This window comes from Phocoena sinus, chromosome 11 (genome assembly GCF_008692025.1).
Source record: "Phocoena sinus isolate mPhoSin1 chromosome 11, mPhoSin1.pri, whole genome shotgun sequence".
Taxonomy (NCBI): domain Eukaryota; kingdom Metazoa; phylum Chordata; class Mammalia; order Artiodactyla; family Phocoenidae; genus Phocoena; species Phocoena sinus.
The window spans coordinates 103,076,428-103,102,389 of NC_045773.1; the positions used below are offsets into that span (position 1 = coordinate 103,076,428).

Consider the following 25,962-nt stretch of genomic DNA (forward strand, 5'->3'; position numbering starts at 1 on the left):
AAATGAACAGGAAGAAAATCCTCCAGCATTTGGCTCACAGGGATGCCTAATACACATCGCGGTTTTTTAATGGGATACACAAGCCAAATCGTCATATGTGTATCTGGAGGCACAGCCACCTCTCTCCACACACAGGTATCACTGCGGTAAGACCGCTGCTGATTCATGGGCTTAACATTTCCAAATCACGTTCAGTCATTACTGAGGAAATGAATTTGTGTGCATGCCAACTCAGATCTGTTAAGGAGAATCTCTTTTTACTAGCCACAAAGCAAGCTGCCTATACAGTACGTTTTCAGAAGATGCTGCAGGAAAAAAAAAATCTAAACAAAAAGACTTTCATGTGGAATGTGACAAGGAATAGTCACAGGGTGTCTCCATTTTTTTCAGAGATTTAGGAGGAGAATTGATAATTTCTAGTGTTTGAATCTCTGAAATCTTTTTTCTTATAATAATTAAGGCTGTATGAAAGTATCCAGACATATAGGTCTCATTCAAACTGAATGGTAATTTATTAATAAACAAACAATGAATATGTTCAACAAAAAGAAAGAAAAGATGATAGGATGAGATTAATACAGTTTCCCTTTTTATAATGAAAAAAAAAGAGCACAATTTAAAGTTTCAGGCAATTTAACGTCAGGTTTTGGAAACACTTTCTGGCGTTTGGTCCACGACATCCAACTACAAATTAAAAATAAATTACTATGTTGCAATTTACATTTTAAAACAAGTCCATGGATAAAAAGAACGCGATTTTTATATACGGAGACTTCCTACCTCCTTTCAAGAGAATAAAACAGTATCTTACAGGTGAGACGTGAAGGCAGGAGGCGGCAGGGGAAGGGACAGGACAGGAGGAGGAAAGCGTGCTCTCTGAAAAGAAGGAGAAACTTACGTGTTATCTGGAGTAACACTGTCCTTTAACAAACCATGACTCTGCTGTCTCTGTACGAAACAGTTTACGGTTCTGTTTATTGAGTTAAGGCAAAGTGGAGGTGGCTCCGAATCCATCTTTTAAGAAAATGCTCTTCTTCGTGCTGGTGAGTTGAAAGTTTGGAGGGATTCTGTTCGCCGGTTTGGTGAACGTTTCACAAATTGGGTTTTTGGTTTCGGTTTTGCATCGACGGTTCTTTTGGCTGCTTCTGCTCTGGGGTCCGGTTCAGTTCGGCTGGGAGGCGGGCAGGGCGGAGGAGTTAGAACTTGCTGCAGTCGTAGACGAAGGCCCCTGACGTGCGGTACAGGGACTGGCCCGAGGGGAAGGCCATCTGACAGCTGCTGTTCCCGTTCACCGGGGAGTTGCTCAGGCCGATCCGCTGCGACTCAAACATCCCCCGCACCGAGTGGAAGTTCTGCTGCTGGCCCGGGTAGCCCGCCGCGGCCGCCGCCGCCGCGCTCGCCAGGTGGCCCAGGTCCCCGCCCGCCTGGTTCAGGTACCACGAGGCCAGGCGGCCTTGGTGGGCCGCAGGGTGATGGCCGGCCTCCTGGCCGCCGCCGCCGCCGCCGTGGCCCAGTGACGAGGAGCTGCTGCTGGTGGCCGGGGGCAGGGAGTAGTCGGGCAGGGGGTCGTCCACCGAGGAGGCGCCGGCGCCCGCGGGCGCGCCCTGCACGTGGCCGCCGCGCTCCCCGGCCGCGTACAGGCTCATGGCCTGCAGGTTGCAGTGGTAGGTCCCGGCGCCCCCGGCCCCGCCGCCCCCGCCCGAGCCGCCCGCGCCGGGGCTCTGGCTGCAGGGGGAGCCGTACAGGGAGGTCTGGCCCGGCGAGTAGGCGCCCAGCGCCAGCGGGGGCGCCAGGCCCGCGCGCGAGGACGCGGCGGCCGGGGCCAGGAGGCCAGAGCCCAGCTCGGCGGCTGCGCCCTGCGGCGACCCCCGCAGCGACGTCATGATGTTGTCCACACTGAAGCCCTGGCTGTGCGGCGGCGCGGGCGCGGGCGCGGGCGGCTGGCCGGGCTCCGCGCCGTCCAGGCTCAGTGGCCGCGCCGCCGGCAGGCCGCCCGGGGGGCTGCCCCCGCTGGACAGGCTGCTGCTGCTGCTGTCGGGGCTTTCGATTTTGGGCACCGCGGCGGCGCCGGCGCTGCCGCTGCCCAGGGCGGCGGCCGGGGACAGGGGCTGGGGCGGCGAGGGGCACGTACCGTTCTCGGTCTTGATGTCCTGGATGCGCACGGGCGGCGGCTGCGCTCCGGGCGCCGCGCCGTCTGCCTGCTCGGGCGGCGCGGGCGCGGGCTGGCGGCCGGGCTGCGGCGGCGGCGGCGGCGGCGGCTCCTTGAGGTGCAGCCGGTCCTTCTCCTCCTTGTCCTTCACGGCGTCCTTCTTCTTAAAGCGCCGCCGCCGACGCAGGAAGCTGCCGTTCTCGAACATGTTGTAGGAGTCCGGGTCCAGCGTCCAGTAACTGCCCTTGCCTGGTTTCTTGTCGTCGCGCGGCACCTTGACGAAGCACTCGTTGAGCGAGAGGTTGTGGCGGATGCTGTTCTGCCAGCCTTGCTTGTTGTCCCGGTAGAAGGGGAAGCGGTCCATGATGAACTGGTAGATGCCGTTCAGGGTGATCTTCTTGTCCGGCGCGTTCTGGATGGCCATGGTGATGAGCGCGATGTAGCTGTAGGGCGGCTTCACCATGTCCTTGGGCTGCGGCTGCGGCGTGTAGGGCCCGTAGGCGCGGGCCATGCCGGCCGGGTACTGCTCGGCGTGCGCCGGGTGCGAGTACACGCTCATGGGGGCCGGCATGGCGGTGTAGCCGCCCCCGGCCGCCGCCGCCGCGCGGTAGTAGCTCTGCTCGCCGCCGAGGTAGGGCACCACTCCCAGGGAGTTGGGGCTGGAAACGGAGTAGCGCGCCTGCATGGCCCCGCTCGCCGCCGCCGCCGCCGCCGCCGCCCCCCGCCCTCGCTGGGCCGGCCGCCCAGTCCGAGTCCGGGCCTGCGGGCTGGTGCCGGGCCGCCGCCTCCCCTGCGCTCGCCCGGCTCCGGGGCGCCTCCGGCCGCCGAGGAGGCTTGGGGGGGCGGAGTGGGCCGGACGCGGACGCGGCCGACGGCCTAGAACGCGCGCGGCAGCTTCCAGGCGGGAACGGGAAAAAGGAGCCCGAACTAGAAAACAAGCAGACGTCCGGCTCGCCGCGCCGCCTGCGCTTCCAGGAGGCTCTGCCCCAGCCGCCGGCGAAGGCGGCCAGATAACCAGGGCGGGGGGCAGCGCGCCGGCTGCCTGCCCGGGCCCGCGTCACCTTTTTTTCAGTCTCTCGCGCGCCGCCCGCTTAAGGAAGCATTGGGAAAACTTCTGAACTTTTGAGCATCCGTCACCCAGGCGAGGACTTTTTTACGCAGTTACATTTTTTCCGGGCAGTGGAGCCCCGCCCCCTCACGGCGGCGGCAGCCAATGGGAGGCGGGAACGCCTCCGAAGGAGCCGGAGGCCGAGCAGCGCCGGCCCGCGCCCCGCCGCGGAGGACCGCGGGGCTGACCACACGCGCGCCGGCCCGCGCCCCTGCCTGCGCCCTCGCCGGCGCCCCGCCCGCGCCCGCAGCCGTGCGACCCCGCGCCCCGCCGCCCGCGCCAGGCCCTTTCCCCCACCCCGGGCCCTCCGCTGGACGTCCATTGTTCCCGCAGACTTGCCGGGCCCTCCGGGCCCCCCGTAGACCCTTCCTCCGTCCGCCGCTCCCAGATGTCACCGCGTCCTCGAGCCCCAACTCGCGCTGGCTCTCTCCCATTCCTTGGCCGGCTTGGTCGACTCCAGCACCGGGATTTCCCGGGCCTCCCTTCTCTTCCCTCCCCTCTCCTCCCTCCCTCCTCTCCCTCTCCTCCCTCCCCTCCCCTCCCCATCTCCCCTCCCCTCCCCTTCCCTCCTCCCCTCCCTCCCCTTCCCTCCTCCCCTCCCCTCCCCTTCCCTCCTCCCCTCCCCTCCCCTCCTCCCCTCCCCTCCTCCCCCTCCCCTCCCCTCGCTCCCTCCCCTCCCTCCCCTCCCCTCCCCTCCTCCCCTCCCCTCCTCCCCCTCCCCTCCCCTCGCTCCCTCCCCTCCCTCCCCTCCCCTCCCCTCCCCTCCCCCCTCCCCTCCCCTCCCCTCCCCTCCCCCTCCTCCCTCCCCTCCCCTCCCCTCCCCCTCCTCCCCTCCCCTCCCCCTCCTCCCCTCCCCTCCCCCTCCTCCCTCCCCTCCCTCCCCCTCCTCCCTCCCTCCCTCCCCTCCTCCCTCCCCTCCCCCTCCTCCCTCCCCTCCCCTCCCCCTCCTCCCCCCCTCCCCCTCCTCCCTCCCCTCCCCTCCTCCCTCCCCTCCCCCTCCTCCCTCCCCTCCCCTCCTCCCTCCCCTCCCCCCTCCTCCCTCCCCTCCCCCCTCCCCCCTCTCCCCTCCCCTCTCCCTCCCTCCTCTCCCTCCCCTCCCCTCCCCTCCTCCCCTCCCCTCCCTCCTCTCCCCTCCCCTCTCCTCCCTCCCTCCCCTCCCTCCTCCCTCCTCCTCCTCCCTCCTCCCCTCCTCCCCTCCTCCTCCTCCCCTCCCCCTCCCTCCCCTCCCCTCTCCCCTCCTCCTCCCTCCCTCCCCTCCCCTCCCCTCCCCCCCCCCTCCCCCCCCTCCCCTCCCCTCCTCCTCCCTCCCTCCCCCCTCCTCCCTCCCCTCCCTCCCACTCCCTCCCCTCCCCTCCTCCCTGATCGCCAGGCTCCCCGGCTCCCAGACTCTGTCTCCAGTTTTCCCCACCTGGAAGTTCTCCAGTCCTGAGCTGGGTTACAAAGGGCACGGTTTAAGGGCTCAGTCACAGCCGAGCTCCGTTCCCGGTGGGGGCGGAGTTGTTGCCCCCACCCACCGTCCTTGCGAACCCCTCCCAGTAGAAATAAGGGAGGGGGGATATGGGGCCTTGCCAGCTTGAGGCGTGGTCGGCGGCGTGGGTGTCTTCGGCGCGCGCTGCTGGAGCCTGGAGGCTACCCGAATTCCTCTCTGGGATTCGCCGTGACCGCCCCGCTTGTCGAGTCCCGCACCTTTCGGCTCAGAGCAGGGGTCAGCCTGCGGCTCAGTGACAATAACAGGTGTGATGACAAGAAGCAAGCCAATACGTCCCACATTCCTCTCCGCACGCGTGGCTGCCGGCTCGCAGAGATAACGGGTGTAATTGGGGGAACGTTCAGAATCGCACCTGCAGGGCGGTTCGAGGGTCTTGGGGATGAGCACAGCGGCTAATCCCTGTGCAAGCGCCTGAGACTTGCAGTTTCCGGGGGACTGGGATGGAATGGGAAGAAGAAGAAGGAAAGGGAGAGAAACCACGGGCAGGAAGGAGATGGGCCTCCTCTCCTGCAGCGCGCTTCTGCATGGGCAAAGCTGGAACAGCCCCTCCGGGCCCTTTCCTGCAAAGCTGGAGGAACTGGCGCGTCTAGGGGGCTGTGGAGATGAGCAGCGTGGCGCATCTCACACCTCCACCCTCCAATTCCTGACAGTCTTAACTGCGAGGACGTGTCGGGAACCCTTTTGGCTTCCCAGCTTGAATCCGGCTTTCTCCTCTGCACAATTTGAGCTGGAGCTGCATGCAGTTCAGGAGTTAGGGCGCGGGCCTGTGCAGTTTTAAAATGTTGCATTTCGGAGTGGACCCTGACATGGAGAGACGAGAGGACCTGCTCTTCTGAACCAGCCGGGTGCCCGGAAGCCTGGCTCCCAGGCGCTGCCTGGCTCCCAGGCGCTGCCTGCCTGCTGCGCGCCTGGGCCGCTCCAGCCTCCTTTCCTGGGCGTCCACAAGGCCCCGTCTCCGCGTCTGGAGGAAAACACTGATTTATCGTCAGAAGACTCCTAAACACGTGTGAGGGAAGGGGGGGGGGGGGGGGGGAGAAGCCCCGCGACGCGAAAAGTGCATTCGTGTCCAGCCCCCGACCCCACACCCGGACGGAATCTGCCCCTTTGGTCGAGGCCTTGTGGGCTCCCCGGCTTCAGCCTGGAGGCTAAGGAAGTCAGTGGTCGTCCCGAACGCCTCGGCGTTTGGCGACTTCGGCCTTTGAACCGCGTTTCCACCGCTCGCGGTGCGGGCACCTACGCGGCGATGGCGACTCGGCCGTATCCCAGCACGGGCCGCGCCCGGCTCGTGTGCGAGACGTGGTGCCGCGCTGCCCCGGTCCCCGCGCGTCCTCCCTGCTCCCGGCTCCGCGGCCCGAGAGGTGGAAAGAGCTCCTTAGTAAACTGCAAATCCGACAGAACGGCTGTGCTGGGCCCCGCTTCGGGTATAAAAGTGGCCGTTGTGAAATGAGAGTGTCTGGCGCGCGGGAAAAAGGCGGGGTGCAGTTTACGAAGATCATCTTTCTCCTGGTCGAGCTCAGGATACTCGCCAGGAAAAGAGCTTGCGTTTGTGTTTTACAAGCTTCCTCGGAAGCAAACCTCCACTAAACGGCTTGATTGTATTTCAAGTACTCGACTTATTGTTGTCGGTGGTGGTATTTGAACACGAAGGCGCAGAAATGAAGTCTTTGGGGAGTAGGTTACGGTTTTTATTTTCAGGTTGGAGTTTCTGATGCCCCCTTCTGCTGCTCCGCGGGTGGTTCAATCACTGTCTCCCCGGAACCCTTAACTCAATTGGCAGAAATGCCCCCGCAGGAAGCCTTCGGCTGCTTTTCTGACACCTCGCGGCTGCGGCCTGAAGGTCCCGCAGGCGACAGCGGTAATGGATGTTTGGTGGGACTGTCGCTGGCCCTCTCCGCCCCGTCCCCTCCCTGACCCGCCAGCCGGGGTCACAATTCCCGGGGCCCCCGAGGGGTCTCAGCTCTGGGGAGGGGCGTGACGTCACAGCGATACGCAGAACAGGCCTCCGGGGCCTTAGCTGGAAAAGCACCAGGAAGGGAGAGGTGGCGAGCACTCCAGGAAATGCCCGATTCGCGGCATGGTGACACCGCAGGAAGAGGGGGAGGGGCGGTGGCTTAAAGCTGGCCACCAGCAGCGGAGGAGCTCCTTTTCAATTCAAGAAAAACGGGATAAGGGTTGTGGAGGGGACCCCGCGAGTGCAGAAAAGGGTTCCGGAGGGGCGGTGAGCCCAGCCCAAGGTGCAAGGATTGTCCTCCTGTCAGAGACCCCTCGGGAACTTTCCAGCGTCCCTCCAGCCCTGGCCAGCGACTCTCCCCGGACACGCGCAGGCCCTCACCGCCCGCTCTCTGGGCTTATCCGCGCCCCGGCTCTGGGCTCGGGAAGCTGGCCCGTCGGGGGGTTAGGACCGGTCTGACCGGGAGCTTCGGGAGTCCAGAAAGGCGGGCCGCCCCTTTAGACGGGGCAGCCTGGGGGGGCGGGGGGCTCTGCACGCCCGAAGCCTTCCCTCCCCCTCGCCCTTCGCTGTCGGGAGACGCGTGGTATCTGACAGTGCGACCTGGAGGCTCCCCGCTAGACTGAAGTCGCAAGCATTTGTAGCCACGTCTGTTTCGAGGTGTCTTTGAGCTATTTAGGTTTTTGTCGAAGTTCTTCACGTGGCCTCGTTTATGAAGACCTGAAGCCCCAGGGTGGGAGACGATACGCGGGTGTCAGTGGCCGTTTTTCGTTATCAAACCCTCCACCGGGCAGGAAGTGCTGTTCATCCGCGGAGGGAGGGACAAGGACCCCACGTCTTAGTGGCCAAGACTCCGGGCAGATCGACTTTTCTCTTAGTTGGGGGGTTTCTGAGTACAGGTTCTGTTAATGCAGTCTTCCTGATTCAGCCCCCTCCTTAGGAGAAAAATAATTCTTACGATAAATTAAAAGAGCGTTTGTTTTTTGATTGTTTTAAAGACAAAGTGATGTCCATGATTGAACGAATTGCACAGCTGCCCTCCCGAGGGCAGCCTGCACAGGAAGCTTATAGGATGGGGTAATTTAATGCCCCCCAAGTCCCCACGACGGGCCGTCCCACTAATTACTCTCACGGGAGGGAGTGTGCCAACACCTGCTCGGGGTTCCCCCGGGTCGGACCACCTGTCGCCCTTCTGCAGGAAAGCCCGGTCTCCCAGAGCATTTCTGGGACCCAGCGCGAGCTGAGTACCAAGAAAGGGCCACAGGACTCGCGGGAAGCTTCAACCTCGGTGCCCGGCTGCGCATGACTGGGGCTTCCTTTGTCCAGGAAGCGTTAGATGCAGATGCGAACTGTCCCCTGTCGTTAACCATCAAGGACAAAAATAAAATTTGGTAAGGGTGGATTAACATAAAGGACTACTCGCGCGCCTCGGTTTCTTCCCATCCGGGTCCCCGCAGCCTGGCCTGGAAGGGGAGAGGCCCCGCCACTCCATCTTCCGCGACGGGGGCTCATCCCGGCCGCGGCCGACGACCCGCGGGGCCCCGGGGTGCGCGGTGCGGGCATCACCGAATGCGGCGCGAGGGCGCCTTCTGCATCCACGCGTGGGCTCCGGGTGTCGGAGGAAAGGCCTTGGTGCGCGGACAGACCCGCAGACAGCCCCACGGGCGGGGAGGGGTCGGCCGCACCTTGCGGCGGCGGGGCCTGGTCCCGCGGGCGGCGGGCTTCCGGCTCTCCAGCCCAGCACTGGGGCCTCACGCGCGGGGCTGCGCCCCCTCCCGCCCAGAAGCGGCCTGAGGAGCCTGAGTTCGGACGCCCCGGGCCCTGGGACGCGCCGCCCGCCCAGTCCGTGCGCGTAGGGCGCGGCTGGCCTTCCCCCCAGGCCCTGGGGCGGCCGCGGGGCCCTCGGCCGGGACCGCCGGCACCTGGCTCCGTCCCGCCTGCCTCCCGGGTCTTCGCGTGCCTCTGCACCTGGGAGCGCGTCCCGGTGCCCCCCGCAGGCTTCCCGCCTCGCCCCCGTGAGCGCCGGGAGAGAAAACAGGGGAGCCGCAGGGCCACCCCCGAGGCTGGAACTCCGGGCTCCTGGGCGCAGGTCCCCGGCCAACCCGAGCGCCGCGGTGGGCTCCGGCCCCGGCCGGCCCTGCACGCGCCCCGAGCGCCCCCTGCCGTCTGCGGCCTCCTGTGTGCGACCCGACGCCCCACCTCCGGCCGGTCCAGCCCCTCCGAGCGGCGCCCGGGAGGGGGCTCTGAGGAAGGGGACCCGGGGGAGGCCTCGCCGCCTGGCTCCTGGCTTTCGCACCCTGCAACCTAGCCAGCTCCCCGGCGGGGAGAGTCCGGTCGGGAGGCCCCTTGGAGGGACCGGCTCGGACACCCAGGCACGGGCCTGGGCGCTTTTGTTCCGGGACCCTAGGTGACCTAGGAGGCTTGCAGTCACCGGCCACATTCCTTCCTAGCGGCCCCTTTAATTGATGTGCATGTTACAGAAAAAGCAGGGCCTCCTCATCAAGTAAATTACATTCTGGGAGATGCCAAGGAATGTATTTACTGGCAGCCAGGTTTGCCAATAAAAGCTGCAAATTAAGACCGCTGGTTTCCAGGAAAAAGTACTTCTGTTTTTTAACCGCTCCTTAGTCTTAATTATGAAAAACAGAACCTCCAAAGAACCGGTTTGGAGAACAGGGCGGGGGAGGCGGGGCTGGCGGCTGCGGATCGGTCCTCATCCCCACGCGCGTTTCCATTCCAAGCCCCGCACGACGCGCGACGCACCGGACTGACCTCCGCGGAGCATCGTCGGCAGCACCGCGAGCCGCTGGCGCGGGAGCAGGGTGTGCTCGGGTCAGCGCTATTTAGTTTGGAAACGAAGATATAAGAAAAGATAAACTGTGGCGAATAGGGAGGCAAATTTCCGCAGAATAAGTAGGAATAAATGTATGAAAGGGAAGGAGCCACGTGCGTAGCGTTCACTGTGGTCGCTCCCGTATTTTTTAAGGCCAGTAGTGGAGTTGGGTTAAACTCTAAATTAAGGGCGAGAGACAAACAAACCCGGAGCTTACTTTTACCGAGGTCCCCTTTGGTTGGGGTCACAGAGACCCCAGCCGAATGAGAACATCTCTCCATGCCCCAAAGCTGGCCTCTTCACACAGACCCGTGCTCGGGGTAGCGCGTGGATCCTGGTGAAGGTGAACTTGTTGATGGGACAGCTCTCGGGTCTTCACCGCAGACCCTCAGACGGCAGTGACTTCACTGGTCGTCCTGCCCAGCGTTGAGAGTAATCCTTTCATTTAACCCTGGCGTGGACGCTGTTATGTGCATCTTACACAGGAGGAAGCTGGGCTTAGAGAGAGTGAGGGACTTGCCCGAGGTCACACACCATCCCTCACGATTTTACTCTGCTGTGTCCTTGTCCCTAAGATGCTCTTTATGATAAGGTACATCGTTTATGTGCCACCAAGAGAAGAAAACGTTAAACTATTAAACCTTGTCAGTGGTAAGTCTGATCTCACTGTCAGATGTTAAAATGTGTATTTCAGATCATGGTACGTGGACTAATCCACTTAATCGACAAATGGATAGCGGTTTCCTTGTTCAGCGTTATCCCAGCAGCGGGATGCGGCGCCCTGGGCGGGCGGTAAATACTGGCAACTACGGGGAGGGTGTCCGTCCTCCTCTGTGCCCGAGTCTGCCGTGTGTGCAAATACACTTGTGCTGGGCTGGCGGAGCCACGCACGTGCTCTAGAGACGCTGTACTAGAGGCCCTGCTGGCGCGTTCGCTCCTGAGTGTGAGCCGGGCTCCTCTCCTGGATTTCCCTTCCATCCGGTTGCCCCCAGGACGATTCTCCTGGAAACAAGCGAAGGAAGGATGACCTGAACTTTTAACGCCCGCCCACCTTCATGGCCTGTCCGTATAGGCTCAGGGAGACCAGCCAGGCAGGGCCTTGCAGGCCAGAAGAGCTCAGGACCCTGCTGGAGAAACATCGGCACTTAGCTCTGCCCTCACGAGACTGGGGAGGGGAGGGGGAAGGGGGGGGGGGGGAGGGGGAGGGGGAGGGGGAGGGGGAGAGACAGGGCAGCGGATGTCAGGTTTCAAGCCTGACTGACCTCCAGGAGCCCGTGGGGGGGGAGACTGCCTGGCTGTCATGCCACAGAGACGGACACTGAGGCTCAGACCACCTACTGCTGAAAGTGGACGAGACCCAACCCCCACCCAGCGCGTCACCCTGGCTCCTAAGCGTCAGTCCCACCCGCCCCGGTGTCCAAGGCAAGGAGGCTGTTGGTCGAATCAGGTTGGGGTGGGGAAGGCGAGAGGTGGGTGGGAGCGAGGATGAACAGAGGGGCAGGGCTTTTCCCTTTGCGGGAAAGAGTCCTTCCTCTGCCCACCTGGGACTCAGTCTGGGCCTGGAAGATTGACCCAAAGGCCAGTAGTGCGCTAGGAAGAGACAGGGGCGGAGCCAGAGGAGGCACCACCACTTCAGCCAGGCCTGCGGGGCGGGGGGCGGACCCTTTCCAGAGCAGGGGCTCTGCTCTCCCGGGGAACAGGCCAGCGAGGTGTGCTGGACCCCACCCAGGGGCTCCCCAGGCCAGGAATTCCTCTATCTTCCCAGAAAGAGCCTGGAGTCCTGGCCCTGGCGGGTGCGTCCCCTCTGCTGGCGGCCACAGTAGGCGGTGGGCACCTTGGGCCAGACTCCCCGGGGACCCCGGCCCCCCGCCGGCCCGCTGTGGTGACAGCCTGGGACTGTCCCTGCTTCCCTTCAAGAGCAGCCAGCGTGGGCGTCTGGCCCCCCTGCCTGTCCCCGCTGCGTGCGGAGGAAGGTCCTTTCAGAGGCCGAGCTGTGCTGTCCACACAGGCACACGCGAAATCCCGCACCGGGGCCTGTGTTTAGTCTGTCTTGCTGACGTCCTTCCTGAACAGATGGGATGAGGAAACGCTTCTCTCGGCCATTTTTGCTTCACTGTACGCGACTCATCCATCATTTTCTCACCTACCGTCCCGGACGACCCAGTCTGCACCGACGGCCTCGCAGCGGCAGCGGCCGCGTCCCAGGAGAGGCTGCCACTGCCCACCCACCAGCCTGGGCCTCTCCTGCGCCCTTTCTCACAAAGGTTTACATTATTGGCCATCCCTGTGATGAAACAGGCTCCAGATTAGATAAGGTTAAATTACACTTTTATAAGGTGCCAGTATCGTCTTAGGAGACATTCTCTTTTTATTGGAGTGTGCGCTTGTAATAATAGTTTGTTTTTATACTTATCTCTGCTCTAAAGCAGACAACATATATACGCACTGTGACTCATTAGGGAGAGGACCACTCGCTGTCCAAAGCGGGGACATCAGTTACTCGCCAAGAAAGAGCCAGTCGCTCACAGTTGCTGCCTCCTGGGAGCTGCCCGGTTAGCCAGGAGGAGCTGCCCTGCTTTGCGTGGTAATTCCACGTGGTGCCTGCTGCCTTCCTAAGAAACACCCCCTAGTAGTTTTCATTGTTTGCCGTTATGAGTCCTTGCTATCAAAGATGATTTGGTTGGTGTATTTGTTTTCGTAAGGAACCCGTCCAAAGGCAGGCAGACATGTCACCGGGAAAATGTTTTGGCAGGAGCCTGGCAGGGGTTTTACATAATAGGAAAACAAACGGGCCCACCCTCCTCGCATCAAGGCAAATACAGCCGGCACATTTTCTCTAGTACCAGTCACAGTGTCCACTGTCTGCGGGAAGTGGGTTCGTTTTCTAGTAAGCATCACTGTTCCTTCTGGACTGGGCTCAGACCCACCCAGGTTGTGTTGCCTGGTCCACGTTAGCTTGTCTTTGGATATTTTAAGAGAGGGCTAGTGCGTTGCAATCACACTTCCTTTTACTTTTAAATGAATTTCGAAAAATCTGTGTTTCATATTTCTCCTTAGTTTGGCAGAGTTTGAATTTTCCTCGATTATGCACTAAATGAAGTAAACAAGTTTTTCTCACTCTCTTTTTCCTCCTCTCACTGTTGGTATGTCAGCTTTCCTGATGATATCGCTGTACCTTTGCTGATTTCAGGGAGGTTCAATTATCAGATGGTGTTGACAGCCTGTTGTGGATCTCATTAAAGAGCTGTGTTACTTGCCGCCAAACATTTTCCAAGTAGGTAACCAGAAAGCATCCCCTAGCAGGTCAGAGTCATGTTAAATACAGGTCAAGTGCTGGATTCGAAGTTCTTGGTCATGTCCCTTGAAAAACAAATTTCTCTGATGTGTCTGGATCTTGTTTTCCAATAACTTTCAGTTTTACCCACCAGACAAACAACTATTGCGAGTGTCTACATTAGGCGGAGAGAGAAGGGGGTGGGTGCGCGATTTGTTCTTTGTCTTTTAGGAAAAGTTTGAATTGTGAACAGTTCACTCGAATATATGTCTTGGCAAATCCAATTCATCCTCCTCCACTGTGACCCACTTCTGACCATTTTATATTATATTTAAAACTGAAGATTAGCTGGGGTGGGGGAATGGCAGGAGAGAATGGAGGTGAGCTCAGAAAGGAAATCAAACTGGGGACCAGAATTTTGAAGAAGAGGTTTGATGGGTCTTTCGTGGATATCACCTTCTGTTAAAAAGCAGAATGACTGTGGTTATGTGACTCAGTCTGAGCCCCACTGGGGGCCAGGCTGTGCCAGAGACGCAGGGTGAGCCCTCTGTGCGCTGGCTGGACTTTTTTTCTTTTCGGGAGGGGGTAGGGTATTTTTGTTCAAGGATGCCTCCTCTTTCTTCTTTTTTAAAAGATACATGAACTCTAACACTTCAGTGCAACTTGCTTCTATAGCATCCATTTTCCTCTGTGCCCTGGGGAGGGTCAGGGATCTGGGGGGCAGTGGTGATGGAAGGGGCTCTCCCTTGTGCCCTCCTACGGCAGGTCCGGTCTGAGGCAGCAAGGTCAGAGCCCTGGCAGCTGACATCCTGGAACTGAGTGTCTGGGGAGCTGAGTGCACGCAGCAAGAACCCAGGCTCTTGTCGGGAGCCTCTGAGGGGAACGAGGGCTCCCCACCCCGTCACCCAGCCACCCAGCCACACACGGGCTCAGAGCAAATACTTACGCCTGGCAGAAGGCGGTGTTTGTACCAAAGTCGGGAACCTTCTGGGGCCTTCCTGCCGGGTGAAAGGCCGTGCCATCTGCTGCGGGGCAGGAGCCTGCAGCCCACCTGGCGGACCGGGTCCACCTAGAGCAGGCACTGGGCAGGGGTCACCCCCAGGCGCTGTGTCTGCGGGGCCCGCAGCCTCCCCTGCATCGAGTGTGGGTGTTCTCTGCGAATAGTTTCCATCTCAGCGTGGGGTTAAACGTCTGCCTGGTCCAATTTCTGCCCGCATTCGGTGTACACCATGAAAGGCTCCAAAATAAGACACATGATGAAGTGCAGGCCTGTGGAAAGAAGGCACTTCTCCCAGTTGCTTCAGTGATATGAACGGCTGAGCCCTGCAAGCAACATCTGACGGAGGAGTGAAACTTCCGCTCTTCAAGTTGAGGCATCGGCCGCAGAGGGGAGCCCAGGGCACCCTGTTGGCGGGGCCACCAGATCACCGGCCACATGCCTCGAGCCCCAGCAGCTCCAGGCAGGCAGGCAGGTGGCCAGCACCAGTGCTGAGCCTGCCTCGGTTTACTTTGTTTTTTTTTTTTTTTTTTTAATTTTTATTTATTTTTATTATTTTTTTGCGGTACGTGGGCCTCTCACTGTTGTGGCCTCTCCCGTTGCGGAGCACAGGCTCCGGACGCACAGGCTCAGCGGCCATAGCTCACGGGCTCAGCTGCTCCGCGGCATGTGGGATCTTCCCGGACCGGGGCACGAACTTGTGTCCCCTGTATCGGAAGGCGGACTCTCAACCACTGCGCCATCAGGGAAGCCCGGTTTACTTTGTTTTTAAAGGAGAGAATAATATGTCTCTTTTAACTTAAAAGAGAGTTTTATAAAATGAGCTCAATGGAGAACTTTGGAATGCCTTTGAGAAAGTCAACTGTAAACATAGGACATGAAAGAACGGTGATTATAAATAGGAAATGAAAGAGCGGGTTGGGTCTCTGACCTTCCAGTTAAGGCCACTGGACTTTCAGGTTTCAGCTCCGACCAGCACACGCTGACGGGAGTTGTGTGTTCAATTGTGATTCTGCATATGAAGAGCCCGACCGGCCGCCTCTTGGAGAGGACTGCCACAGCAGAGGGGTCTGCACGTCAGTGCTGGTGATGGAGTGTGTATGAGCCATCTCACTGAGCTTTAGAGGAAGCAGAGAGAGCTACGAAATCTAGGGGAAAAGCCCTTTATATATTGCAGTAGATATTCAAGCGTAAATATCCATAAATGACACAGTCCACTGCAGTGTGAGTTGGGTTTAAACACAAGTGAGGTTTTTAACCATGCAAACTCTGAAGCAAAACCTTCGGAAGGAAACTAGATGCCCGTGGATGAGAACATCAACTTAACAGGGTCACGACACATCATAGTTAGAAGCGCCGTGCAGATATGAAATGGTGAAGCCGCGGATGGTTCCTCTGGACAAGGAATGTCAAAGAAAACGCAAAATGGAAATGGTGGTTAGGGTAGCGGGGTGACGCTTCCTTCCGTCTAAACCTTTCTTTGATGTCTGACGATACAGGCTTTAAATTATGAAGTGGGAAAATGGAATCTGGAAAAGCACTGTTTGCGGTTTCAGATCAATATAATCACAACAAGAGGAGCTTCTCCGGAAGCTGCTGGCGGCCGAGCCTGGAACTTCCCCGGGAACAAGTATGGGGCGGGCAGAGGGCCTCCCCGGGGTGGGGGGGGTGTGGGAAGAGGGGGAAGTGGGTGTCGTGAGAGGTGTAAATGGCCCGAAGTAATTTGGTGAGAGGAAGAGATAAACAAGGGGCCCAACGCCCTGGGAAGGCGGGAAAGAGCCTCAGCTGCTCCCAGCACCGTGGGCATTGAGTTTCAGTAAAGCCCTTTATCTCCCTCTGCTCCGATGTTATCTCACCTTTAAAGCGCTAAATCGTTTATATAACGTTTGCTGATTCCTGAAATGAAGGGGCTGCAAGTTAACGCGAAGACAAGTGGGGGCGGCGGAGAAAAGCTTGGGGGTATTGATTTCCCGCTGGTTCTGCCTGAATCTAATCTCTGAGCTTCTGGGGGGCCTGTGGGAAAGGGGGTGCTGAGGGGAGGGCTGACTGCTCCTGGGCTGGTGTGTGTGTGTGTGTGTGTGTGTGTCCCTGCCTGGGAGGCTCCAGGGCAAAGGGCTCTGGCTTCCCAGGGAGAGCAGGGTTTGGGGGGGGTGGGGGGGACGGACGCCTGGCTCCGGGCAGGCGGGCTGTTGAGCCTCCCCCAGAGCTGTTTCCCGGGAAGAAGAACCCAGGTTCTTGTGTGATGTCAGCCTAAGACAGAAGAGAGGTTCTGAGGACAGCAGAGGCTGAGGACCTGGAAGTTTGCCGCAAGACAGCCAGTACAGTCCTGCTGCCCTTCCAGCATTCAGGGAAGAGAGGTCATTAGAAAGTCCAGGACCAGCTTGTTTTAGACACACCCAGTGCAATAACTGATGCTAGAGCTGGAGTTAAGAATTAAAGGTAGGGTCCATATTTTCTGTTTATTGTTTTGCAAATTTAGTTGTTACGGGGTTTTGTGTATTGATGCCAAGTGTTCTCTCGTAGCTCCATAAACTCAGTTTGGAAGCTGGGAACCCAAGGGTCTTAACCCCTTCCTGGCTGCAGAGGGACGCATTCCCGGCGGGGCTTCCGACGTTCCTGACGCGGCCGCGGGGCCGGGTGGAGCTCTGGCGCCATCGCGCGGCAGGCGGGGAGACTGCAGGCAGGACTCACCGCCCGGCTGAGTCTGGGTTTAAGGCTGAATATTTGCGGGTCAAGGGCCTCCCCAAGGGTTGCGGAAGCCAGTAGTCCCCTCGTTAGGGAGAAGCAGCCACTGAATTTCAAGTCACACTGGGGTCTGTTTTGGTGGGTCTGTTTCCGTAGGGCGGGCAGAAAAGCCGTAAGTGAGCTAGAATCCCCTTGCTTTCTACTTTGCTCCTTCCACCTGCAAATCCAAGAGTACCTGCGAGAGGCAGCCGCGGCCGGACAGGTTCAAAGTGTGCGCCGTGCCGCGCAGCGCTGCCTCCTGCTCTTCTGCTCCCCTTCTCCTGGACCGGCTTTGAGAACACGGCAGCCCCTCCTTAAAGCCGCCCCTAAAGCAGGCTGTTCCTGCGTCGTGGGGGAGGAGTGTGGCGAGTGGGAGCCTGTGGGCCGGTCCAGGCAGACTTGTGTTAGAGGAGGGGTGAGTGTGCTCCCCAAACCCCTCCATCCCCAGAAACCCGCTGCCAAGTATTTGCCTGGGGGCCAGCGCTCACCGCACCGGGCTGTCCGGGGGCATCTGAGGGGCACGTTGCCGTCCTCCTCTCGCCCGATGCAGCACTGCTTTCTGAATTCAGGGCGGACCTGGGGCACGAGGGGATGACCCAGTGGGGGCCCTTTACCCTGGCAGGGGTTGCTCCCTGGGGATCCCCCCGATCCAGCCATCTGGGCAGCTGAGGAGTCGGACGTGTCACCTACCTAAAAATCCAGCCCTGGGTGGGGCCCTGGGTGGGGCCCTGGGTGGCCAGGTTAGTGAATTCAAATAATGATTTTAATATGATGATTAATATTTGATGATAATTAATAGTATTGCTATATTAACGTGAGTAACAATGAAATTAAATAACGCAGGTGTTCATAACCGTCTGGAAGGATTCCTGGAATTCCGTGAGGCTCTCCCTCACCTCTGCGTCCACGAGTCCATCTTTCCTGGACGCTGGCTGGTTCAGGGCATCCTCAATGATGCTTCTCAGCTCACTGCCCTCCTCCGCCGGTCCTTCCTTGCCTCCTCCACTCTGCCCAGTGCAGGGGCTCTGCTGGGGGACTGTCTGCCTCGTGGGGCGGCCCGGGTGTTGGTGGGGCGCACGGCTGCCTGGACCGAGAGGAGGATGGAGTCGCTAATTGAACGCCTCCCAAGAGAAGGGGGGCTTCTGCCGAAGATTTTCAGGGCGCACATTCTGAATTTTCACTTCTAAGTCCCAGGACGTGCTTTGGTATCAGCGGTGGCAAGGACGTGGGTGTGGTGGCCTAGACGATCGTGACTGCGGAGGCACGCGTGGGTCACGACCATTCAGGAAGCATCTCCTGGGTCCCCGGCCCGCTCGGGCAGCCCTCACCGTGTCCCAGGTGTGGGGGTGCCCGGCCATCTGTCCTTCCCTCCGTCCACGGCCCCGAGGCGCCCCCCGCGGGCGCGAAGGCTGGATTCGCAGCGGGGACAAGCCAGGTGGCCCCGGCAGGTGGAGACGCCCCTGGGTGCCGGGAGCTGGGTGAACCGCCTCCAAGGGCATCTGGCGCCCCGGGGCCGCGGTTACCTCCCGGCAGGCGCTCCGTGCCCGGGCACTGCCCGAGCGAGGTTGCATAAAAAGCTTTTATGAGCCGGGGAAAGTGCATAATTTGTTCTGGAAGAATATAAAGCTCATTGTTTTCCCTCGGCTGCGGGTTGCTCTAGCCCCGTCCATCTCCTGGGAACGCTCGCTCCTGCTGTCACTTCCGCGGGCTTCGGGAGGAAGCTTCCAGACCACGGAACCCTCATCCTTCAGAAACGAAAGGGAAAATAGGGCTTTCCCTCTTTCCTGTGAATTTCAAAAAGGGCTTTTATGAAGGACTAACTCTTGACAAGTTTCCTTGGCATGGCGGCTCGTGTAGAATTCATAACACACATAGTTTTTACTCAGAAGCCTTGGGTCACGTTCAGGCGGGGCCCTAAGTGCAGGCCCCGCCTCATCCCCATCCTCTTGGGCTCACGGCCCTGAGGCTGGCCGGGGAGCCGGGGGCACAAGCAGCAGGCATCTCGCCGGTGGGGGTTCCCAGCAGGCCCTTCTCGTGGGCAGAGTCCTCGGGGCGCAGGTTGGGCAGCCGCGAGAAAGCTCGTAGCTGGTTAACCTGCCCCGCCGCGCTCTCTTTCGTGGACTGACAGTCATTTTTGGTGCCTTCATGTGGCTCTTTGCTTTTTTTGAAGACAGCAAAACAGAAACATTAAAAAAATCGTGGGCTTCCCTGGTGGCGCGTGCAGTGATTGAGAGTCCGCCTGCCGATGCAGGGGACGCGGGTTCGTGCCCCCGTCTGGGAAGATCCCACATGCCGCGGAGCGGCTGGGCCCGTGAGCCACAACTACTGAGCCTGTGCGTCCGGAGCCTGTGCTCTGCAACGGGAGAGGCCACAGCAGTGAGAGGCCCGCGTAACGCAAAAAAAAAAAAATCGTATCTCACACACACACACGCACACACACACGCACACTCACACGCACACCCCTGGATTTGCCTGCGGCAGCCACACGTACTTTGTGGCCCTCAGCTACCAAGCAGGTTCAGGGCACAGCAGAATGAAGGCCTGTCAAGCCAGGAGATGCCTCTTCCTACCGCGGGATCCCAGGACCCCGGGGGTCTGCCTCTGGTGAAGCGCCAAAGGAAGCAAGCAAGCCCTCCGCTGCCCCCTCACTGCTTCTCCCCCCGAGCAAAGCCTTTTTATTTTCTCGGTCACGTCTCCGCCTTCACCTCCGGAGCAGCAGTGTGTGTGGCGGTGGGACTGCAGGCTGGTGAAGGGACCTACCGACCGGGGCTTCCTCCCCAGGAAGCAGGACACAGGGCCGGCTCCTTGGGACGAATGCCCCGGCAGCCCGGGCGTCCTTTGGCTTGGGACCGAGGTGCACGCTGACACAGAGCCTGGCTCGCTGGGCTTCCAGAAAATTTGTGCGAGGCGGAAAACCCCTCCTGAGGCCGATGAGGTTGAGGACGCGAATCTGGGCCTCCCTCGAGCCCCTTGTGTGTTTGACAAGCCGAGCGGAAGCCCTCCTGAATCACTTCGCTCCTGCAAACCCTGAGCCCCGCTCCCAAAGTCGCCCAAGGGACTTTCATCAGTTCGAAGGAGAAATGTGCTATTTCAGATTCAGAACGTATCTCTTTGTAGCTGTAGAATCATCGCCCCGTGGAAGAAGCAGGCGGTACCTCGGGGCTGGGGGTGCCTGACCGTAAAGGGCTTTTCTGGGTACGACTTTCCACTGAACGTACTTTAAATCAGGCTTCTTTGACTATAAACTTCTATTCGCGGGTAGAGTCTAGAAGCATGTAGTTTTTAAAAGACTGAGGAAAATGAACCTTGCTGTGTGTGTGCGTGTGTGTTGGTGTGTTGGTGTGTGTGTGTTGGTGTGTGTGCGTGTGTTGGTGTGTGTGTTTGTGTGTTGGTGTGTGTGTTGGCGTGTATGTTGGTGTGTTGGGGGGGTGTGTGGTGTGTGTGTTGTTGTGTGCGTGTTGGTGTGTGTTGGTGTGTTGGTGTGTGTGTGTGTTGGTGTGTGTGTTGTGCGTGTGTTGGTGTGTATGTTGATTGTTGTTCGGGTGTGTGTGTGTGTGTGTGTGTGTGGGTGTGTGGGTGTGTTGGGGTGTGTGTGTGTGTGTGTGTTGGTGGTGTGTGTGTTGGTGTGTGGGGGAGAGAGGGCACTGGGGCTAGAAGGAAGCAGGAGGAGAGACTAGAACTTTTCTTCCTTCAGAACCAAGCCTGGCCCACGTGGTGGCCTCAGCAGCTTCTTCCCGTGGACCGAATGGCTCCTCTAGGTCAGCAGGCGCTCAGTGCAGTCAGGGCAGCCACGCCGGCTGCGGACATAGTAACACGGCCCCATCAAGCGACGACCTCCTGGATTCTCCTTTAGAGAAGAGGGTGAGGTTACAATGTCTGAAAACCAGTCTGATGACATCATCAGACCTTTTCAGGCCGTCTGATGACATCATCAGACCTTTTCAGGCCATCTGATGACATCACCAGACCTTTTCAGGCCGTCTGATGACATCATCAGACCTTTTCAGGCTGTCTGAAGCCACAGTTGCCCCTGATCGTCATGTTTGAGATTCAGTGGATCTCGACTTACAGTGAGCCAGACAGGAGCGACAGTTTCGAGCAGCAGACCTGAGACGTGAGTGAAGGGTTGCCTTTTAGGGCTTCTGCCAGCCATCAAGAGAAAGCTCTGAAGCAACGAGGGAGTCTTGCTTGGGGCCGAGTCAGCAGGCTGGCCACGGACGCCCTCAGACGGCACACTGCCCTGCATCCTCTGCCGCGCGGGACCAGAGGGCACCCAGCAGCTGACCATCCAGGGTTCACCACTGGGTCGGAGGTGGGCTCCTGGCAGCGCGCTCACCTTCGGAAGTAAATCCTGCTCAACCTCTGAGACCTTTTCTTGAAGGAAACTTGTCTCCCTGCTCCCCAAATATGTCAGAGTCCATTCTCATCGTCGGTGATATTCAGCTCTGGAACGTTGCCGCCATGGACTCTGAACTAGAGACATTGACCAGGGCTCCTGGGGAAACACAGGGTCAGGTTTCTGTGAGCCTCTGGTCACAACATTTTCATCAACTGATTAACACAGGACCTTGTTTTACGTGAGCTTCTGTTCAGAGACACCTTATTTAATACTCACTGTTGATTCTTTAATGCTGAGCTCATAGCCCACAGCACTGTGACTCAGACCTGGATGAAGTTCATCCAATACACGCAGTTGAGGAACGTCACGGCCTTCTTGCCCTTAGGAGACGAGACGGCATTCATCACCCTGCTTGGGGACCACCATAAGCAGCACAGAAAAGTGGAAATGGGCCACTACCAAGGCCACGAAAAGACAACTCAGGTTCTTTACTGCCCTGTGCATGTCCATGAATGGCAGTGGAAACACTGAGAGTATTGATTTGGGGTCACAAATAAATTATAGTGAGTAGGAGAATTCGCAGATATGGACTCTGTGAATGATGAGGATCGACTGTATATTGGTAAAACCAACGGGCATTTTTAAGAGCTGTGGATTCTGGGTAATGACTATGATCTAGTCATTTAATTTTTGGTCTTACCAAAGCAAAGATAATTCACATTTTAAAAATTATCTGCATTTATATAATGTTTTCTTAATAAAGACGCCAGACTTTGAAAACAGCTCTTTTCCCTTCTCTCCCTTGAAGCAGCAATCTCTCTTCTGTCTCGTCTTCGTACCGCTGTCAGGAAAGTTGCTTGTCAAGCCCCCCACGTTTCTGGCTACGACTGGCACCGGTGTCGACCTCATCTGCTGTCACCAGTGGCCGTGTGCTGGCGTGTACCAAAGAACGAAGGTTGTCAGCGTTCAGGGTCTTCAGTGTCTTAGAAGCAGTGAATTATTTCACTTGGAGATGGTGTTTTTGGCCTTCGGAGCCATGTTGGGAGAAAACGCTTCAAGTAAGGGCTCCCTTTCTGGTGTCCTTTTCACATTTTCATGACAAGGACGGCTTGTCCTGTCACTTCTCCAGAGTGAGGTGATGAAACTCTTCCCATCGGGCACCGTCCCTAAAGTGAGTTCCACAGATCGCTAGTCACCTGGATCGTGCGGTTGGGTCGACTCGGGAAATTCTGTGCAGAGTCAAGCTTGTTTCTCCTCCGCAGGCCTTCTCAGAACCTTTAGCTGCTAAAGCACATTTTGAAATCCCATGAAGTGCGTGTGTGCCCCACACAGGGTGACCGTGGAATTATCTCCCAGACCACTGTTCTCTGGGTTCCCTCTTGGGAAACACTTCTGTAGAGGCTGGACAGGGCCCAGACTACACGGGGTGCATCTGGGGTGGATACGGGGCAGCCGGTGCATGGGCTCTGGTTCCACGTGGAAAGAGGCCGCCCACGATGGGACCAGAGCCCTCTTTCCTGTCGTCTGTCTATTCTGTTGGGGGACGGTTTCCTGGTGTTTAGGTGCCGACATGGACGTGCCGTGCCCTGTGATTTTGCAAGAAGCGTTTGTCAAGCCCTGACTGTGAACGGGCACTGAGAGTGGGCGATGCGAAGAAGAATGGGGCCTAGAGTTGCCAAAAGACAGAGAAACTCTGGGGGCTCCTTTGATCTTGCTTTGCACCCAGCATTGATAATCATCTCAGCCTCAGTTACCAAACACAGGTATTTCAGGCTCTTTGAACCCCGTTGAGCGCAGCGGAATTTGGGCCGTCTGTTAATTACTGCGGTTGAATACTGCGGCTTTTCTCTCCCCTGTGCATTTCTCATGAGACAGTGGCACCTGCACAGGTGGATAACGACCGTGACTCTGAAACAGTGCCCCCAAGTGGGCTTTCGAGGGACTTGATGGCAAGTACTCAAGGCTTGGTACTGGCCGTCTCCGCACAGAAGGAAAGCACGAAAACGTTATTATTCGACATGTAGCCCGTGCCAGTGCTGTGCCCGCCACAAGGCGACAGCATAAGTGTGACGGGCTTCTGTCCCTATTGAAAGAGGCTCCTGCACTTATGAGGAAATGGCGATAGTTCAGCCCCCAGGTCTCAGATGTGCCCTCGGAGCCCAGATTCGCCCTGACCGGTGGCTGGGATTGCTGGCAATGTTTGGGACAGAGGGGCTCCGAATGGAGTTGACTGCGATTCAACTGTAATTCAGTGGTTGGGAATTACGTGAAAGTGGTGATAAAGCACACGGGACAGTGTCTGGCTTGAGGCAGGAGTGTAAGACAAGTGGCCTGTGTCACCCATTGTCATCGTCACAGGGCGGGTCCGGCCTCGTGGTCGCCTGTCCTCAGAGCCTGGCCGTAAAGAAGTGGCAGGTGACTCTTCGGCAGACAGTAGGTAGCTCACACTTGTAGCTTAGTTTTTGGAAGAATTTTTGTTTTCGATCATTCGGGGAACTAGCGACGCGTGCAGACTGAGGTGGTGAATTCCGACGGTTCGTCAGCTCCGTCGAGTGGCACGTGTGTCTGCGCTTTACCCAGGTGGTTCGGGCACGCATACTTCGGGGGCACATGTCTGGAAAGGGCCTCGCTTCTCCATTTCACGTTGTGTACTGGCAGGTGCTCCGGAACATTACACACCTGTCCTCTGAACTTAATGACAAAACATGCTCTGTGTGTCGGTATCTCACAGGCAGGATTACCAGGGTGTTCTGAGCACGGAAGGCTCTCTACAGAGGAGGTCGCTCTAGGGCACGTGTGGATCGTTCTGTGAAGTCTACAGCATGTGCTGTTTCCACAAAGGTGGCTTTACACTAGCTCACAAATCCCTTCCTGGGACGTAACCCTGCGGCCAGGTGAGTCGAGCGCTGTCGTCGGGGACGCAGAGACTGCGTCCGGCGCCCACGGGAGCAGAGGCTGGCCACCACGAGGCCAGGCGACGGTCTCAGCCACTTGACTTCCTTGCTCCTGACTTCCTGCCAGATGCTTTGGGGCGGAAACATCTTGTCTGGTGCTGGGCCGTGTCTGCCCAAAGGTAAAAATTTCGGGGAGTTTCTGCCAGAGCTATTAAGCCTTTCGTGAGTCGATGAAAAAAGAAATTCTTCGTTTGAATCGCTTGGCTTCAGTTCACCAGTGATTCAACGTGTGACCCCGCCACCCAAGAGGTGCTCTGTCTCCGTCTCTGACCCCCCAAACACGCTCACACACACACGTGCTCACCCCCAGCTCAGCACTCACACACACACACACACACCACCCACCGACACACGCGGCACGCACACCCTCACCCTCAGTCTGGCTGATGCAAACCCTGAACCAGGGCGTCACCAGAGACTCTCTCGCTTTATGTGTCAGGAAGGGAAACAGGGGCAGACGTGTCGGAACTCGGTAATTCTGAAGCACAGGCTCGCGTGGCTGCTACCTCAAATTTAGGAATATGAACTACGAATCAGAAGGGGGCTCTGAGGGCACTGCTGCCACAGCAGGAAGGAGGGTGATGGGGAGACGTGCACACCCCTGGGTCCCCAAGGTTTGCTCTTTTATCAAGAATGCTCTGGGCTTCCCTGGTGGCGCAGTGGTTGAGAGTCCGCCTGCCAACGCAGGGGACACGGGTTCGTGCCCTGGTCCGGGAAGATCCCACATGCCGCGGAGCGGCTGGGCCCGTGAGCCACGGCTGCTGGGCCTGTGCGTCCGGAGCCTGTGCTCCGCAACGGGAGAGGCCACAGCGGTGAGAGGCCCGTGTACCACAAAAAAGCAAAAAAAAAAAGAATGCTCTGAGTGGGGTCTCTCCCCGGTCCTGACCTTGTCATCCTCCTCTGGTCACAAGGAGCTGTATTTACATGTCCTGGGAGAAAGCGCTCCGGGACACCCGGGGAGGGCGCCGACGCTGTGGCCCGAGCCAAGGCCCGGAGCTGAGCTCACCCACCCGCCTGCTTCTGTGGGTTTGGTGCTGCCGGTCACTAGCTAGAGCCAGCAGCGCTGTTCTCTCCAATTCTCCGGGAGAACAATCCAGGCCCTTGATGGGTCAGGTGAGTAGAGGTCAGGAGGGTGCTGGGCTGGGAGGCCCCCTACAGCCTGCAGTTCTCTCCAGAGGGGCGCTGAGTGATGAGTTGACACTGACGTTACCCTACTTGGGAAAACCCCAAATCTCTAATTTTCCGTATTTGAATCTCGTATTGCCCTGTGTAATTTTATTGTGTAAAATGAAAACAGAAAGAGCTAAAGTTGTTGGGGGGTGGAGAAAGGCCGAGGATTTAGGAAGATACATCGAGGCGGCTTTGTCCCTGGGGGCGCCAGGCTGTGACGGCGGCTGTCACCCCCAGCTGGCCTGGCCCTGGGTAGGTGAGTAGGGCGCTGGGGACACAGGGCACTCATCGGGCGCTGGGCCTGTCCTGCTGGCCTGAGCAGCGGCCCAGGTCGACTGTCGGGGAGACCCGAGAGCTTTCCTGACGCCTCTAAACCCCGGGCCGTCCCCCTGCAGGTGGCCCACGAAATGCATCGCCTCCCTCGCCCGGACCTTCGGGCTGCGTAGGCTTTTAATGAGTGCTTTTCTCCTCCGAGCTGACTTTACCTGCAGGGGAGCCACCGAGGGGTGTCAGGATGGGGGTGCTGCCTGAGCCTCTGTCCCCCATCTCCTCCTGGGCAGCCCAGGGATGTCCTCCCAACAGGCAGCTACGCTCTGCAAAATATTCTGTCTTCACCCTGAGCAGATGGCTTCTGGGAGAGGGTTAGGCTTTCCGGTGGGCCCGCGCTCCACGCACGTAACACAGGCCCTTCACGTTCTCTGGCTTTTCTCTCTTACGAAGAGACTGGAAAGGACAGAATCAGCACGTATGGGCTCCTGGCATCCGGGTGGCTCAGTAGGGCGGCGACGTGTTTCGCGCTGGTGTCTTGGACGAGACCACGAGGGGCAGCGGCTCTCCCTGATCGCCACCAGGCTCTTGCTCTTTGATTGTCTCGCCTCCATATTTGTTTAGGAATTATCTGGAAAGGACCGAGGCCCCTGGGAGAAGCCGGGCTGTGTCTATACAAGCAGAGCCTGGGGGAGAGCTGATGGAGAGTT

At 58.6% G+C, this 25,962-nt stretch overlaps 1 protein-coding gene across 1 annotated transcript; it reads right to left on the reverse strand.

The window, feature by feature from the left end:
• Window positions 1–488: 488 nt before the first annotated feature.
• On the reverse strand, window positions 489–2,920 carry FOXC1 (forkhead box C1). The gene has a single exon (XM_032650413.1). It carries the CDS (start codon window positions 2,832–2,834, stop codon window positions 1,197–1,199), a length of 1,638 nt encoding a protein of 545 aa, XP_032506304.1. The 5' UTR covers window positions 2,835–2,920; the 3' UTR covers window positions 489–1,196.
• Between the last annotated feature and the right edge of the window lie 23,042 nt (window positions 2,921–25,962).